General features: G+C 36.2%; 1 protein-coding gene across 3 annotated transcripts in view; it reads left to right on the forward strand.

The window, feature by feature from the left end:
• The window catches only part of GRM5 (glutamate metabotropic receptor 5), a 358,336-nt gene that overhangs the window by 101,710 nt on the left and 238,207 nt on the right, over positions 1-18,419 (forward strand). For all 3 annotated transcript variants that reach the window (XM_087822195.1, XM_087822196.1, XM_087822197.1), the window contains exon 2: positions 12,842-13,091. In XM_087822195.1, the coding sequence (XP_087678321.1) occupies positions 12,842-13,091 (250 nt within the window). The remainder of the gene's footprint in view (positions 1-12,841; positions 13,092-18,419) is intronic.

Genomic DNA, 18,419 nt, shown 5'->3' on the forward strand with positions numbered 1-18,419 from the left:
GAAGAACAGGTAGAATAACGCCCTGTGGAGGTCACCTGTAACCACTGGCAAATAAGAGACCATGGGCATGCTTTTCTCTCTTCCTCTTCAATACAGCCCTGAGAAGCAGGCCTTTTGATAGATCATCTCATGAAACGAGCAATCAAGTAGCCTCAGTAATCCACTCGTGGTGGCTTCCTCTCCCTTCCTGCAGCAGTTTCAGCTTCCCTCAGCCCTGGGTTCTGGAGGACCCGTGCTAAGGTACTTCCTGTAATCATGTGGGGCAAATGGACAAAAGTTTGATAACATCTACCCTCATGTGACTAAACTAGTCTTTGGAAACAGGGCAGAGCTAAGCTATTTACCATGTCAAATACAAAAATTAAAATTGCCCAGTGATAACTGAAGGGCGAAACAGAAATTGCAAAAGGATGTAGTATATGCCTTGTCACCTGATGTGTCCAATTGGAAGTAATCTCTTGTTCCTTTGAACTCTACCATCTACATCCAATTTAGTACTTTATACCTCTATTATGGTATATATGTATAAATGTATATGTAGGTCATATATCTATATGACTATTTGTATATATATACACACCAAGAAGAATGTCTATTATATATATACACATATATATATGATCTTATATCAGCCTTCTATGTGCTTATTAATATATTAAGTAACAGATATTCATGTAGCTGGCTCCCCTACAGCCATATATAATATGTAGTTTTTAATTTTTATTCATTTCAAAAAACGCTTGGATACTGAGTGGGATGGAACCTATCCTCTTGAAGGTATTAAATCTGGGATCTGTGGAAATGACCCAAGATTTTAAAAACTAGTAAACTGGGTCAGCCTTCCTCCATCAACCCTCCTCTCTTCCCGAGATTAAGAGTTTTAGTGGCTTCTAAAGTACATACAACCTGGAGTCAACGTAGTAATGCTTGATCTTAGCTTTCTTCTGGAGGAAAACTAAAATCACAACTCTCCTGGTTCTAGGCCAGAAGGTTTTGCCTTTGCCTTAGAACAGAAACTCCTGGGGATTTTTTGGTATTAAAAACAAAACAAAACTGGTAAACCTGACTTACAAGGAAATGTACACTTCTTTCCTATAGGTTTCCAATTATTTTATCTGCAAACAATTTATTTCTTTAAAAATATATTTAGTGAGTTTTGTTCTTTCTTGGTTTGATGCATATGGAAAAAACACATGTCTTGTATCTGGTGGAAAGTTACTGCAGTTGTTGGCACCCTTTAACAAATGACATGGGCACATTCAGGAAAAAAAGCCTTATAATGCTAAACAGCTCTCAAAAGGGTGGAAGCTCTCAAAAGGGTGGAATGTCTCAAAGGGCCAAATAATACTTGATATAATGTCTGGGAATTACAGGTAGAACAGATGCTTAAATAAAGCTTAGTGACATAAATGGCAAATTTTCCCTCTTCAATTAAGACTATTTTCCATATATTTTCAGAGACATGTTACCAAGACACCTTTTTAATAACTCTGCATTGAGGAGAGTTTCTGACTCTTGAAACATATTTAAATATATACAAAGCAAGCCTAGCTTAGAAATTGTCCACAAGGTTCAGAATATATTTGAGAAATGGAAAATGGAATTGGGAGCAAACATGTGTAAGAGGAATGGAGAAAATGGCTGAAGTTATTTTCATGATTATTACAATATAACAAAACAATGTGGGAGGCAGATCTAAAATCCCACTCTCTAAGGATCCTTAGAGTGACAATTTTATAGATAAAGAGACATGTCCACAAGAGGAGCTCCATGGTTTCTCAAAGACCCTGCAGGTGATAAGAGCAAGATTTTGAACGGTCTCTGCTGTGCGTGAGGCACAGGTTACTAACTGTGCTGTCCTTTATCACAGACTCGATCTTAGTCCAGCTCAGTCCTTTTGGAGCATAGTGGACACAGAGTAGCTTCCGTACCACAGCTGCTTTGCACAGCTGTTCACAATAGATAATAATAATTTATTAATGAAAAGCTGACGAGCCTTGAGGGCATTATGCTAAGTAAAATAAATCAAGCAGAGAAACACAAACACTGCATGATCTTATATGTGGAATCTAAAAAAGCTGAACTCAGAGAAACAAAGAGAAAATTGGTGGTTGCCAGGGGCTGGGGATGGGGAGGGGGGAGGAAATGGGGAGATGTTGGTCAAAGAGTACAAACTTTAAGATGAATAATTCTGAGAATCTAATATGCAACATAGAGATTGTAGTTAACAATACTGTGTTGCATACTTGAAAGTTGCTAAAGAGAGTGTATCTTAAATATTCTCACCAAAAATAAGGTAACTATGGGAAGTTATGGATACGTTAACTGACCTTATTGTGGTAACCATTTCACAATATATATGTATATTAAGTCATCACATTTACACCTTAAATTTACAAAATGTTATATGTCAGTTTTATCTCAACAAATCTGGGGGGGGGAGTTAATGCTTATTTTTTTTAAATGCGTTTATTCAGTAAATACTTAGGCAGCCTAGGCTCTGGAGAAAAAAAAAGTAATTAAAATGCAACCCCTATTGCTGATTAGTTCACAATCTTTTAAGGAGTCATAAAAACAAGTAATTACAATAAAACATGAAAAAGCCTGTGATGTTTGAGTGGGTTGGGCAACGAGAGCACAGTAGTAATTCAGTATTCTCTAATGAGGATACAGTGCTAGCCAGGTGTGTGATTTTAAGAGAGGGTAAAAAGAAATCGGTGAAATTAATTTTAAAAATACATTTTATTTAACTCAGTACATCCAAAAGTTTATCATTTCAACATGTAATCAATTTTATAGAGTATTAATGGGATTTTTGCATTTTTTCAGACTCTTTGTTTATTGCCAACAAAATACCTCAGTTTGAATTAACCACATGTCAAACAGCAACATACACACATGCTCAAGAACCACATGTGGCCAGTGGCTAATCGGACAGCACAGGTCTCAGCTACAGACGAGCCAGCCGGAGGCCATAGTCCTGGAACCCAGCGTGTCTCCCCCACTCCCGAGCAGAGCTCAGAGTTTGACGACAGCAGCAGCATAGCCATTGCTCTACAATGGATAAGCAGAAATTCTTTCTACTTATTTCTAGATCCTCAAGTAAATGATGGTCCAGACAGATATTTCCAAACCGAGTCCCTCCACTCAGTACTGTGGGAGTCACTGAGTCCTTCCGGGGGGAAGGGAGCGACCACAGAACCTAGACAGTGCAGATCTGAACTGGAGAAGGGGGTGGCAGGCCAGGGAGCGGCTGCCAAAGAAGTTCCTTCTTTTCAGAGAAGGCTGTCAAGCTTGAGCAGCGTTGGCTGTGCTGCCGAGGATTTGTGCCTTCAGCTGGTGATGGGAGAATGTCTGGGTTGTCATCAGATCCAGTTAGAATAGAGGATCAGAGGTGACTAGCGAGCTAAAACAGAGGCACAATGAAAAACTCCCCAGCCCTGCGGAGCCACTGGCACCCAGCTCCATGTAGAGTTTTGTCCTTTCTGTGCAAGTGGAATCGCTCTTAATGAGACATGCACTGCAGGCTTTGGCTGCGAGGCTGACAGCTTATAAAGAAAGCAGAAGGAAGTCGGAGTCTGGAGGGTTAGACTGGGAATCTGGGTCAGAGCTTCTGTCTCAACTTTTTTATTTTCCTCTAGGAAGAATAGCTGGGAAATGAAACAAGTCAAACACTCCGATTTTGACTTGTTTTTGAGAAGATGGATAAAGTGTTTTGTTTTGTTTTTAATTTTGCAAATCTCAATTTAAGCTGTATTAGCAGGTAATAATTAAAATACTGCAAAATGTTTAATATCAAAATCACTTTTTTTCTTTCATTTGTACCTCTGAAGTCCTTGCTCCCTCTCCAGCAAAGACATGATGTGTCTAGGTCCAAAAGCCCCCTCTATTTTTACAGGCCTTGGTCTATAGAAAGTTATAATTAAGCATTGTGTATTTTGTAGGAAGCCTCAGATATTTAAACACCAGTTCTCAGAAGTGATGTGGATTGGATCATTTAGTGCTAAATCTTATATCTATGCTTTTTCTAGTAATTAGGCAAAAAAAGTTATTTGTTAAATAATATATGTTTGCTGAAATGAATTCAATTTGGTAGGAATTGGTTTCAAATGCAACATTTAGCAGTGGGTAAGTGCCTTTGCAAGAAACAGGACTGTTGAGCAATTCTCAGAGCTTTAGGGTGATAATATACTGTAGGGAAAGAGCACTGGTTTTGGAATGGACAGATGAAGGTGGGAATTCCAGCTCCTCTACAGAATCGTTGTTCATTATTGGCAACTTCTCTCAGCATGAACACTTCATTTATAAATGTGGGAAATAACAGCTACCTCATAGGGTTGGTTGGTTTGCATTATTATTTGAAGTGACTAGTGCAGTAACTGGTACATGTTGGTAACCTTTTACCAATTAATTTCACAGGATCTAGATAAATGTTAATAGTGATGGTGATGATCACACAGCCTGCTCTTATGTAGCTTCTACTATGTTGCCAAAATCAGTGAATTTTTTTTTTTTAATCATTCATCTTACTTTAGTATTCACGCAGTTAATTATACAAAGTAAACAAAAGCCCTTTGCTATCTTGGTTTTCATAAGGATCCATTCTCTTGATTTCTCTTGTTTTCCATTGTTTTGTGAGTTTTTCCTTCTTAATTAATGCATAAATATTTGAATTATTTACGCTATAATCAGAACTCTTACCTTCACATCCCACACTTTCATCTATCACTGTTACCATCCATATGTCGATGAGCCCCGAACAGTTCCAGCTTAGACTTCTATTCCCTGAGCCAGATGTCCTTACTCAGTTTCTGGCATGATATTTCTAATTGGCTATTTCACAGAAATTTAAAAATAAGTTCTAAAACTTTATCTTGTTTTTTTTTCCATTTGGTTCCCTTTCAGTTTTCTCTCTCTCAGTTAAACCTAGTTACAAAAACTAGAGTTACTGGAGGGAGTCAGTATCACAACTTCTCATTCCGAGGCTCAGAACCCACAGAACAGAACCAGACATGGCACTCAGACTCGTACTTCACATGTGTGGCAGTCATAACTCTCATGTATATAGCTTTCATTGACTTTGTTTCATGTCCTCTGCCATGTATGACTTAGTGTGTTCAACTTGTACCCTTTCTCTTTAGATCAAACTTCTTTTTCTAGTTTCATCCCTGGTAGCCAGAAGAAAAATTCACCACCTTAGTACACCACTCAGCAAACCACTTGACATATACTTTTTCTGACAATATCCTATAGCCCTGGTTAGTATTCACATAAATAATATTTTATACATATAGTTAAAAATCCAAGTTACTAAGTTATGTTATACTAGCATTTTTTTTTCTGCTGAATTCACTATTCAAGAGTTGCTCAAATGTTACTTATATAATCCATGCCTAGAGTGATGCCTAAAGTGAATTTGCTTAATGAGATACTTCTAGGACTTCCAATATTAAAGCAGCCTGGATGAGATCCATTAATGGCCTGCCATTATATTGAATGCTACGCTATATGGGTAATGTCATAGAAAGACTCCAGGGTAGGATTTGAAATAATTGGACAAAACTTTGAAATCTATTCGCAAAGGTTTTATAGCAAAGGGATTTATTATAACTCATGGAACCTTGATGAGCGTACATGATTGATGATGATAATGTTTTACTCCAATCCTTTAGCTTTAAACTTTTCTCATTAATCATATCTCCAGCACCTAAAGCACCTAGCTCTCAAGTTCAATGGCCTTGTTTAGGAATATCACCCGGGCCACTTAACTTCCTTGTTTTTTTCCCATTCAACAAAAATATGTATATACATTGTTTTTGTTGTGAGGATGGAAATATCTACCTTGAAGAACATTATTGTCTACTAACAGGAGATAAACACAAATGAGTCCAACAGAGTTTGAAATTACTATACTCATTGAACATATGTCTATAATAGGGGGAATACATATATTTTAAAGAGAGGGGAACAGAACATCCTCATAAAAGAGATATTAATAAAACAAGAGCAGGTATTTTTATTTCTGGCTTTTCTTCCTCTGGCTGTTTTAGTTAACCACTAGTTTAACCAAAACATAGCCCACTCAATATGGGCAGGTTTGGCTAAGATTTTATGAACATTTTTGGCCCCATGAAAGGGCAGGAAGTGGTGACTGGGCACTGGTTTATTGTTCCTGCCTACGCATATCTGGGGGGGATGGTATCATGCCAGCAGTAACTCCCAGGAGAAATGGCATCATTTTCCTTCATTAGTGTTAATAAAATACATTGTTTATAATAGCAACAGGATATTAGTAGTAAAAGCCATTTGGAATGCATTTTTAAATTACTGTTTATATTGAGAATCTTCATTTCCTTTTTGACAAAAGATAATTTGGTCCAACTAAAAGGAAAAAAAGTTCTAATATGGAAAGCCAAGTTTAATACTTTTCTTAAAATTGAATTAATATTTTCTAAAGTGAATACTTTCTGAAAGAATTGTTTTTAAATATTTAGCATCTACTTGATAATTGTATTTGAACAAATAAATTCACCTTTCTAAAATTTTACTCTTTCCTATCTTTCTGTACCCCTTTTCTGTTAAAAAAAATCCCTGATTACCTACTATGTGATGATAAATATAGTCAAACAAGTGTATTTACTACCCTCAAGGGGCTTACAGTTTGGAAAGTAGAATATATAAATATTCAAAATATAATAAATAAAAATATACATATACAGCATGTTACATATCAATATATGTACATCATATAAAATACAGAATATATACTTTAAGTTAACTCTAATACAGTATAATAGCACCATAACTTGTCATCTGACTCAGGGAAATCACTTTAGAAATCCCATGATGAAGCAAATTATGTAAAGTGGGTTATGTTTTCCTAAAGAGAAAATGTTAATATTGTGGATCGTATTTTTAACCAAGTTCTCTATATCAAATAAATCATGAGTATGATCAGCCTTGTCATAAAGGTAAATGAACCACAATTATAAATGCTTCTAGCAAATATAAGTCACAAAAATTATGCTCTTCAGTATTATAAAATAGATGAATAGGTTAAAATGTGTAAATATCTGGAGTCTACCATGGGACTAGTATTATGCCCGTACTTAAGTAGTACTTAATATCTATCAAATGAGTAACCAGGTTCACTATCCTGTAGGGAGATCCTTGAAAAGCCTGGTGGAGCAGGTAGGTCAGTTTAGTTCCACAGTCATTTGCTGGGTCGCTCTATGGAGATACTGTCTACAGCCTAAATAAGTTTACAGTCTGAACATTTGAGTTGGACCAGGAAGAATGGGTATGATTTCAACATGGAGAAATGGGGAACGGTATTCCAGGTGGAAAGAACATCACGAATAAAAGTAAGTGGGAACATGTGGAGTATTTAAGGTACATATGGAAGAGCCTAGTAAGAAATAATACCTGCAAATTAATGGTAGGTAAGGTGTGAAAAAATGAAAGATAGGAGATAATAAGAGGTTATGTTACCATGTAAGATTCTATGCAAGGAATAATGAGGGTCTGATTATGGTGGGAGAAGTCAAAGTTACAATGGAAAAAAGGAAACTAATGTCAGAGAAAAGAAAGTTATTTGTATGTTTTAATTATGATTCTATTACTTTTTATTCTTATGATCATGTTCCCCAAAACACATAAGACTTATAAATTTGAACCCTATCTCCAATGGATATTTTGCCAGGAAGATCTCTCACTTACTATCTGTGTAATCACACTTTATTTCTTTTATCTGAAAGTATGTTTAAGCCACGGAAGCACAGCAGTTACTGATAGTGAATTGGTGCCACCAGAAACAGCAGTGGTCTATGGTTATACATGACATACTAAAGAATTGTTTAGTGCCTTTAAACATAAAGTTCAAATAAATAATCTCTCTTTGGTTAGAGGAAAGTTTTAAAGTTATTCTTTAGCAAGTCTTACTTTCAGTGTGTACTTTTAGGCTCACATAGAGGGAAATGCTTCCAGATCCCCGCTGACACAATACCAGTCAATGAGTACTAGTGAAAGCAACTGCTTTTAAATAACAACTGAGGTTGAGATATTAGAATCTTTTTATCCAGAGGAACACTGAAGTCCTCAGGAAAAAATCCAGATGTGTTGACTATCGCACAACTCTGTTCTTCAAGTTCTAAGTGAAATATTATATAATCACTCATTGGAGTAATACTTTCTAGACACAAATGGCAGTTTTGATTGTAAGTCAGATAATCAGTTCGACAGGTACTTCCATCTGGAAAATTCCCAGTAGGTATTGATTACTTTGTACTGTTTATTCATGCATTTGTTCTTTTTAAAAATTTATCTTTATTGTTGAAAGTATTACAGATGTTCCCTTTTCTCCCCCATGATCCCCTTCTACCCCTCCCTCTCCTCCCCCAGCCACCCCCCTCTCCCGCCCCAGGCCTTCGCCACACTATTTTCTGTTAGTTATCTTCCAGGTCTCTGTGAGGAATTAGGAATACAACAGTAAATAACATTCATGTTCTAAAGGTATATGCAGTCTAGTAGGAGCACAGAGAAGTAAAGACAATATTCTATTGTAAAATCAAATGAGGCACAAAGGAGGGGATGCAGAGGAGGGTTAGAGAAGACATTGCAGTGAAATCCCTGGAGCTTGATATTGAAGAATCAGTAAGTGGGAAGCCATTTGAGAGGAGGAAGGAAACTTAACTGGACTTTGCTTTTTTTCATCTAGATCTGTGACATCTTGTGGATGTCACCTCATTTCTAAAGTTTTCTGGTATTCTAGAAATGACTCATGTAGTCTTAAGTTAGAGCATCTACTCTTGGAATAAATGTGAATCAATCATGCTGTCATGGGTTTCAGGATTACTGTGTTTCATAACATAAGAAAAAAATAATCCTGGTCCTATTTTACATTTTCATGCATTAGGCTCCTATTCTTGGATGAAATGGGGAAAAATGTTATGCATCTTTGAAAAACCAACTGATGTGATAGAAACTTAGAACCAAAACAAAATGATATCTAAGCAATTGTTTGAAGTAATATTTGATTTTGATTAAATTTGCTCTATAATGCTGTTTACAAAATCAGCTACCAGAAATTCCTAAGTTATTTTCATTATAGAGATAGTATAAAATAATTACATATTGGTATATTTCACCAGAAATATATGGGGATATCTAAAAGTTATACATTAACATTTACTCGTTTACATTTGACTCGAGGATATTATAGGAAAATTTCATCCTCTGTATCAGCACGCCTAATTTCTTTATTCAATGATGTCTACTTGGCATTTCATTTAAAATGGTTCATATCTACTTTCCCATTCCAGCAACTTCTAAGTATGTTATTTAAATTTTTCCATCAAACTTGTACTTTCATATTTTTCAAAATCAAATAGTGCAGAAGGGCTTGAAATAAGAAGAGAATTTTATGTTTTTGTGGTTAGTAGTATGAATATATGCTTACTTTTTAAATGCCTACTTTTTAATTTATGAACAGTAGACATCTCTTGGTTTCATGTATCTTCTCATTTCTTCTCTTAATAATATTAGATTAGTCTACATATTTGTTTAGCTTAGCGTAATTCCCTCTCTTTCATTTCCTAGATATCTTACTTCCAAGTCGGAAGTAGAGCATTTTAATACCCTTCCCATTCTACCAGTTCTCCCTGCTTCCACCTTTCAACCTATCATCTTACTCTTTAATCTTCATAGTAAATACTGACAACATATATATTCTATTGCATAATGAGTTTTCCATGTTGCCTACATGCGGATTTGCAAAGTTAAAAATCAATATCTGAAATTTGCATCTTTACAACTATAGTGTGAGCTGACTCATGTCAGGCTAGGGTCACATTTCTTTTCATAATTCCCAGTCACAGGCCCCCTGCTACTTGAAAAATGTCTGATGGATTCCTTCTCACTTTTACCAGTTGCTTAAAATGAAGCCATAGGCTAGTTTGATATTCCATACCATATCTTCCTTTCTCAATCATTTGATTTCGTTGTTGAAAAAAATCTTTGCTTTCTTAGATTTTTCCTCATTCTATTTATTGCTTGAAATCGAAATCTATTTCACTTACTTTGAGAAGCCTATGAACTTTTTTTAGTTGCTCCTTTTTTTAAAATGTGTAATTCCAGAATACAGTCTTTTTATCAATACTGAAAATCTCGACACTTCAGTCTTCCCAATTTTATTGGAAAACATGGAATATATATATTCCTAGTTTTAATCCCCAGCGTGCAATGGGTTTCTTTTATTAAATTCAAATTATGATTTTGCAGAATTTTTATGTCTCACATCTATTAAGACTGTTTTCTATTTAAATTTTAAAGAGTACTGCTTGGGCTTTGCTCTAATAAAATCGTGTTTCCCCAGTAAGCTTATTTTTTAGTCTGATATTCAGTACTAATGCCATTTGCCACATTATTTGTTTTAGATGCTTCAAGAGAGAGCAGCTTAACTATTTCTAGAATATTTTTTATAATCCCAGTAGGTACAGTTAATTGGGTTCAGGCTACCTGTGAGATATTTTACTTATGTTAAATATAATATACAAAATGCCCATATATACAAAATGCCCATATATTAGGCAGCGTTATCTCTGATTTTCAGGTGAGAAAGCTGAGATTTTGAGAAACTATTCAAACTGAATTAGAACTCAGATCTTATCTAGTAACAAGGTCTCTCCCTATACAAGCTGCTTCCATATAACTTACTGTATTAACAAAAACAATGTTAAAACAAATTATTTATGCAGATGCCCCAGCATTAATCAAAACATTAAGTTCAAGACAGCCAGCTGATAAACAGAGTTGGCTAAAAATAAATCAGAGACTAGATTACTCAGATTAGTGTAAAACTAGTAATTTAGGCCCCTTGGCACATTTTTCAGAGAGAGAGCCCTTTAAACTTTGTTAATTGCAAAATAACTACATTGCCCACCTGCCATCATCATAGAGGCTCCTTGTTGCTTTAATTCTGAAGAAAGAAAGATGCAGCTGGCTCACCAGTGTTTTTGGCTGGGACTCAAGACGGCTGGTTCTGCTTTGCCCTTTAAAACTGCACAAAAATCCACCCTCAAAGTCTAAGCATCTCATTTGCAGAAGGCACCTGTGCAATAGTGGAGCAGACACAGGGTCAGGAACTAAAAGATATATGTTCAAACCGACTCTGCTGCCTACTTGCTAGATGTGACTTCAGATTTATCTGCTGTGAGGGAAAAATAATATTTCCTGTATCACAGACTTGGTGTGAGGAGCAGTGAGCTAATGCATATGAACTGACTTTCCAAAATTCAAAATGTTATATAGGTGTAGCTATTTGTAGGTTATTTCTAACATGGTCCTATAGTGAAACCTATGCCAATGGCTGCCTTGTACTCTCTTACTCATTTGAAATCTACTCCTGATGAAATTCCAATTCTTAAGCCTCATTGGTTAGACCAGTTACATCTTTACACGTCCCATAGCTTGGGTCATGTCATAGTCACCTGTATTCTTCAAATCAGTGCCCCTCACCCATGTAATTTTTTAAAACTCAGAAAATGAGCCCAGTATGAGTTATAGAGCCTTAAAAGGCCCCAAAGTTATTTAAAATTGAAACATAATGACCTTTAAATGGGAAAGAGAAGTGCAGATAAAATTGGGCTCCTGACTCTCCTAAAAGTCAGCCATAGAAGAATGCAGGGAGCAGAATCTTCACTCTTAGATCTGTGAATGGAACGCAGCCTTCTGCCTACTGCGTATGTAACCCTGGGGGAGTGTCAACTTAACTGCCTCATCTGTCACCTGTAGCATGGAGGTCGTAATGCATACCTCAAAATATTATTGTGAAAGTTAAATGCGATCACATATACAAAGGTCTACACTTCCTACCATACAGTCAGTTGTCAATATTGATCCCCATTTTTTATGAATATTAAAAGACCTCCATTAATCCTTAGCCCCCCCAAATTTTTCAAAGAAATTTGCAATTACTCCCCAATGTAACTAACTTCCCTATGGTTGTACAGAATGAAACTTTAAATGTTTTTTCATAAGCTTATACATTTATCTGTGACATTACTAAAATCTCAGGGATCTGAATTTTTCAGTTGGGATAAAACCACAAATTCTCATGATTATTAATAAAATATGCATAATATTGTAAAAATATAATGCGCTATAAGATATTTGTACATCTGTACCACATAAAGTATATGTATTGCATATGTATATCATTAAGCACAAAAATCGGAATCAGTAAGGGGAGATGATCATGGGAAGACATTGGGAAGCAAAGGGAAGATGGAAGAAAAAATAGCAGATAAATGTCATCATCTCACACTAGAATATAAGCTTTTTTGAGTCAAAGAGGGAGCTGAATTGCTTGTACTTTTAACATACTCTCTCTCAGTGAAAATTTTTTAAAAAGTGCAATGCAGCACTGACCAGGTGACTTGGTCAGAGCATCGTCCCTGTGCACCAAAAGGCTACAGGTTCAGTCCCAGGTCAGGGCACATACCTAGGTTGCGGGGGTTTGACCCCCAGTCAGGGTGCATACTGGAGCCAACTGATTGATATTTCTTTCTCACACTGATATTTCTCTCTCTCTCTCTCTCCCCTCTCCTCTCTCTAAAATCAATAAAAACATATCTTTGAGTGTGGATTTTTTTTTTAAGTTCAATGCATATATGTAAAAGTGTAGTTTTATTGTGAATCACCCCAAATGAGCAAGTCAATAAAAGAGCAAAAACTCATTCAGGTCTTCAGATTCCAAATCCAGGACTGCCCAGTAACCTTCTAATTGTACCAATGAGTCCAACACTCCCATTTCACTACCCTCTGCTTTTCTGTCTTCACACAGGCAACTACGGAGAAAGTGGGATGGAAGCTTTCAAAGATATGTCGGCCAAGGAAGGAATTTGCATTGCTCACTCCTACAAAATCTACAGCAACGCAGGAGAGCAGAGCTTCGATAAGCTGCTGAAGAAGCTCAGGAGTCACCTGCCCAAGGCCAGGGTGGTAGCCTGCTTCTGTGAGGGCATGACTGTGCGAGGACTGTTGATGGCCATGAGGCGTCTGGGCCTGGCTGGAGAATTTCTGCTTCTGGGAAGGTGAGTGACAATAAGAAAATTCACATGGAGTTAATACCAGGAATTTGGCAACATCAGAGAGTATCTTTAGGTGCACAAGGATAGTTGCTTTGGAAGCTTAGTCTATGTAGTAGAAGTAGAACTTAAATATAAAACACCAGAGCCTGGAAATAATCATGGGAAAAAGTAGATATGCCATGTGCTGATTAATGATGATAATAGGGATAAACACATAAAAATGATGAGTCCTTAAGTCCTCCAAAAAATGACTATAAGGAGACGAAATGGATTCCTAAATGCTTGCATAATTCCCTTGGGAAGTGAACACATTTCAAACTTTTTGCTGTTGCTTCTGAAATCGATTTTGAGAATGGCTACATAAGCTTGTTTTATAATACAGAATCATTGAATTTGGGGTTTGAAAGCAAGGAATTGCTTTTAGAACTAATTTTTAAAAGCATTGGAAAACTGGCTCATTATTTTATATAACAAAAGTGTTATTATATTGCCTGCTACCAGACAAGTTTTCGAAACGATTAACTTCTACAGGATTGACTTTAATTGTCTGGATAATCCACTTGATTGGCACAATTTAGTTCATTCCCTGCTGATGCTGTTGAATCAGTGTATTAGTCAGGCTTTTGCAGAGAAACAGAAATGATAGTGTGAGTATATATAGCAAAAGACCCAGGAGAGCCAATATTGTAGTTTTCATCCAAAAGCCAGCAGCGCCTGAGACCAATCAGAGACAATATTTCAGTTCAAGTCTGAAGACCAGAAAAGACCAATGTCCCAGTTCACTCAGGCAGACAGGTGGGGTTCCCTCTGGCTCAGCGTTTTTGTTTCATTCAGATCTTAGGTTGGTTGCATGAGGCTCACTCACATTAGGTAGAACAATCTGCATCCTCGGTCTGGTCTCCAGGTACAAATGTTAATCTCTTTTAGAAACACCCTCAGAGACACACCCAGAATAATGTTTGGTCAAATAAATGTCTGGACACCCCATGGCCCAGTCAAGTTGTCCCATAAAAGTAACCATTGCAATCAGTACGATGACACCATAGCTTGAACGTGTGAATGCAATTCACCATTCTGTACCTTAAAGAGTTATCATGTGATCACGTATCTTTTCTTAGTAGGGAGCCAGTTTAAAGAATATTGAAAACTTTCAGAACCACTCCATCTTTCTCAATATTACTGTCCAAAATAGAAAGCTAACTCACTTGTTATTAATTTTTTGATAGCTCATTAAAAAACAAAACCAAAAACAGAAACCAACCATGAATCCTTTATTTTCCAAATGCTTCACTGACCTTCTGTGATCAGACATAGCTCCTGCTTGGTTATATTTTATGATATCAACTTTACTTACTTAATCCTTTCCTGTCTGATCTGATGGCAGTAGATTGATGGTCCTATTTTAATGTGAGGCTACTATCCTTCATAAACATCCTTCATATTGAGTGAGATTCCTTTACATTGATGTCATACGTTTTATCTAAGATCACCCCTAGTTGGCAAGAGTGATGCACCAGTTAGTTTCATACAACCCAGGGACATTCCCTCTGCCGATATTCTTATATTCCAGAGTTCAGTATTGCCACTGGGGTAAAAACAGGAAAGAGCCCGGCTGGGCATGGCTCAGCGGGTGAGCGTCAACCTGGGATCCAAGCGATCGGGGTTCAAATCCCGGTCAGGGCACATGCCCGGGTTGTGGGCTGCAGCCGATCAATGACTCTCTCATCATTGATGTTTCTATCTCTCTATCCCTCTCCTTTCCTCTCTATGAAATCAATAAAGATATATTTAAAAAAACACAACAACAAAAACAGGAAAGAAAAAGCTGGCTTTCAACAATCCTGCCTTCCCGATGGGGAATGAGCGATCTTGTGCCCTCTATCTGCTTTTTGCCAACGTTAATGAGACAAATCAGCAGCACTTGTTTTCAGCCACAATTTGTCAACAACTGTTGTTGTTTTTTTTATCATATGTACACAGGGGAAATGGATTGACACTATATTTCTTACTTTCCATCTGTATTTTTATTGCCAACAGTACCACAGGACCATATTCAATATTTTGTATGTTTTAAAATTTATTCTGTATATGCTGTTTATAAGGACTTCTCTTCAAATTATTTAAGTCATGGAATAATAGTTTGATACCCTTTAATTAGGTCTTTTAATCCCTTCATTGATTGGCTAGTAATAATTGAACATTTACTTGAGCACCAGTTCATTAAATCTGTGAGCTATTTTTTTTAGAAAAGTCTTCCTTTCTTTTTTTTTCTTTTTTGGAAAGTATCATGTGATACTCTTTTAAATATTTGGAAAAACTAGCGTTCCCTCCATCTTCTCTTTGAGGCATTCCGACTCCTTCCATTCCCACTCCTTCCTAGTGAAGCGGTGCTCTAGGTGTTAATGAAGCCTTATGGGGTCATTTACCAAATGCGCTATACCTACTGCTATGCTAAGCACTTTATATGCACTGTGGTATTTAATTATTCGTGTGAGAAATACCCAGTGCCTGTACTGTGTGTTAAAATACTTGGGGTACATCAGTGAATAAAACAGCAACAGTCACTACTCTCATAGACCTTACAGGTAACAAGTTAAATATAAAATAATAAATGCAATGAAAGAGATAAATCAAAGAACAACTTGCACGTTGAGCACTATTGTCATCTCCATTTTATAGGCAAGGACACTGACTCAATAAATATTGAGTAATAAGGATATGAAGAAGGCCCTATCGATGCACGTGAGGAAGGCAAAATTAAAATAAGTCTGTGTGACTCTAGAGACTTGAGTATTTAACACTGTATTTTACTGCTTCTCAGTAAGTGTAAAGTATTCCTGATCGTAAAATTGGAGGTCTGGGGTAGTGAGCTGAAAAGCAAAATTTAATAGTTGTAAGAGAGAATTTAGACCATCTACTCACTCTCATTTTATAAGTGAAAAAACTGATACTCCAAAAGCTTGGATGACATGGTCAGGGTTGTACAAGAGCCCAATTACCATGACTTGTAATCTAGTGCTTTTTCTCTACTAGTCTGTTTCCTATTGAATAGAAATAGGGGAGAAGTTATAATGTGTTAGCAAGTTTTCAGTTCTTTATAGATCTTAATGTATAAGGAAACTCTCCTACTTAATTCAAATTTAAGGTAGCCTTTTTAAATTAATGTTCTCTTCTAAAAATTCCTGTTCAATTCACCCTACAACGTCTCTTAGTATTTTGAGATTATTTTGTTTGTATGTATTCTCCCAATCTCTCTTTATGCTTCCTCCTTCCTCCACCCCCAATTTAACTTGGATGGATGGTTCTTAGAAACTAGAAGTCAAAGCTATGAGAAAAGAATCTATATTCAGAACTTCCTAGAGTGTCTCACATTTAACAGATTTAGTGCTTTATTAGCACTTAACAAATTATCTGGTGCTTTATTCTTGTATAGCACCAGATAATTTAGCAAATTTACTATGTAAATTTACTAGTTACTTATAAATCTCTGCAGTGGCCTTGGGACAGCCAATTTTAATAGGTCATTCAACTAAAATGTTTGGCAGGACTCAGATAACTCTGCTGCTAAGACAGCCTCATCCATCAGCATATCTCACCATCTGTGCTGCACGTCAGTAGAACGTTGGAGTGACACAGACCTGGCCGCTGGGCCTTCTCATTTGAGATCTGGGCAATCTGCTGCCTCACTGCCAATGAGTGTCCCATCCAGGTCCCTGAAATAGTCCTGCTAAACACTTTGGCTCTGACAGCAGGATGGAATCAATAACCTAAACAAAAATGACGTTTCCAAAGGGGCTTATTTTTATAGAATGGATAGTGTTTTAGTTCTTGACCTCAGAAAATGTTATTTGAGATATATTATTTATGAATTGTTAACCTGAATATGAACTTGGAAACAAGGACCAACTTTTAGCAGATTTACTATGTAAAGATCGCTTTATCTTGTCTATGATTAACTGAAATTATTTATCTCTGTCCTTTAATATGATGATTGTTACCAGTCCATAAGAGAAAATATACTAAAATTGCAAATATACTTGAGAATTTTAACTGGCATTTCTTAGTAGGAAATCACCCAACATCAATATTCTTCAAAATGGAAAGGACAGGAGCTTACTCTAATAAACTTCTTTGTGGATAGAATTACAAATAATCATTCTAGTAAAATTTTATGATAGGAGTGGGGGGAAATGTCAAGGATGAATCCTAGTTTCTTAGGTTGTATAACAACATGAATGATGGTACCTTTAGTGAAATGAAGACAATAGGGAAAAAATCATGTATGAGGTAGAGAGGAGATCATAAGTGCGGTTTTGGATAAGTTGACCTAATTTGGATTTCAAATAGTAAAGCAGGAGAATATGTGAGCCTGGAGCTGAAAAGAGATATATAAGCTGTAAATAAAAATGAGTGAGTCATCTTAGTAATTCAGCTTTACTAATGGAAGACATGAGTGTGTATAATCAAAAGAGAGAAAGTCTAAGAACTTAGCTTTGGGGAACCTCAATATTTAATGGTTGGAAAAAAGATGAATTGTAATAAGAAGAGAGGGAGAGGCAAATCCAGACTTGTGGGAGGAAGTCCCAGAGGGTGTCTCATCACCCAGCCCAAGGAAGAGAGTCTTTAAAGGGGGGACTCCAGTGTCATGATTCTAGGAGAGCAAGTGAAAATAATAGTGAATGGGCCTTTGGATTTATTGAGATGGAAGGAAGTAATGATTTAGCAAGAGATGGCTGCATGGAGAAAGAAAAGCAGATTCAGTATAAAGCAGCTAAGAAGTGAGTACTAGGTAGAAAATGAACCCAGGGCATATAAGCCACTGTTTTGCGACATTGATCTAATAAGGAATGGAGAATGATTAAACTTTATCTTGAGGAAAAATCAGGTGAAGAGAAAGATATTTTAGCATAATTTTATTTTTTCCAAAAAGCAATTTATGTTCATCAAAGTAATTTAAATGGTAAACAAGGCTGTATAGTGAAAAGCATATATATTTCCACATCTGTATCAACACACGGTATTAAATTACTTGATATTTGCTAATCTTATAGGTGAAATTGGCATCATTATTTTAAATTTGTAGTTCTTCAGTTATGACTGAGATTGTACATCTTTCATATGTCAATAAGTGATATATATTTATATTTTCTACAAGCTACCTAATCATGTACTTAGTCTACTTTCTCTGTTTATTTTCCTTATTGATTTACATCAGTGATTTTCACCCTTTTCAACTCATGGTACACATACACTAATTACTAAAATTCTGCAGCACACACAAAAAAAAGTTATATTTTTTGCCTATCTGACCAAAAAAAATAAGTATAATTT

This window comes from Miniopterus natalensis, chromosome 11, assembly GCF_054644295.1.
Source record: "Miniopterus natalensis isolate mMinNat1 chromosome 11, mMinNat1.hap1, whole genome shotgun sequence".
Taxonomy (NCBI): Eukaryota; Metazoa; Chordata; class Mammalia; order Chiroptera; family Miniopteridae; genus Miniopterus; species Miniopterus natalensis.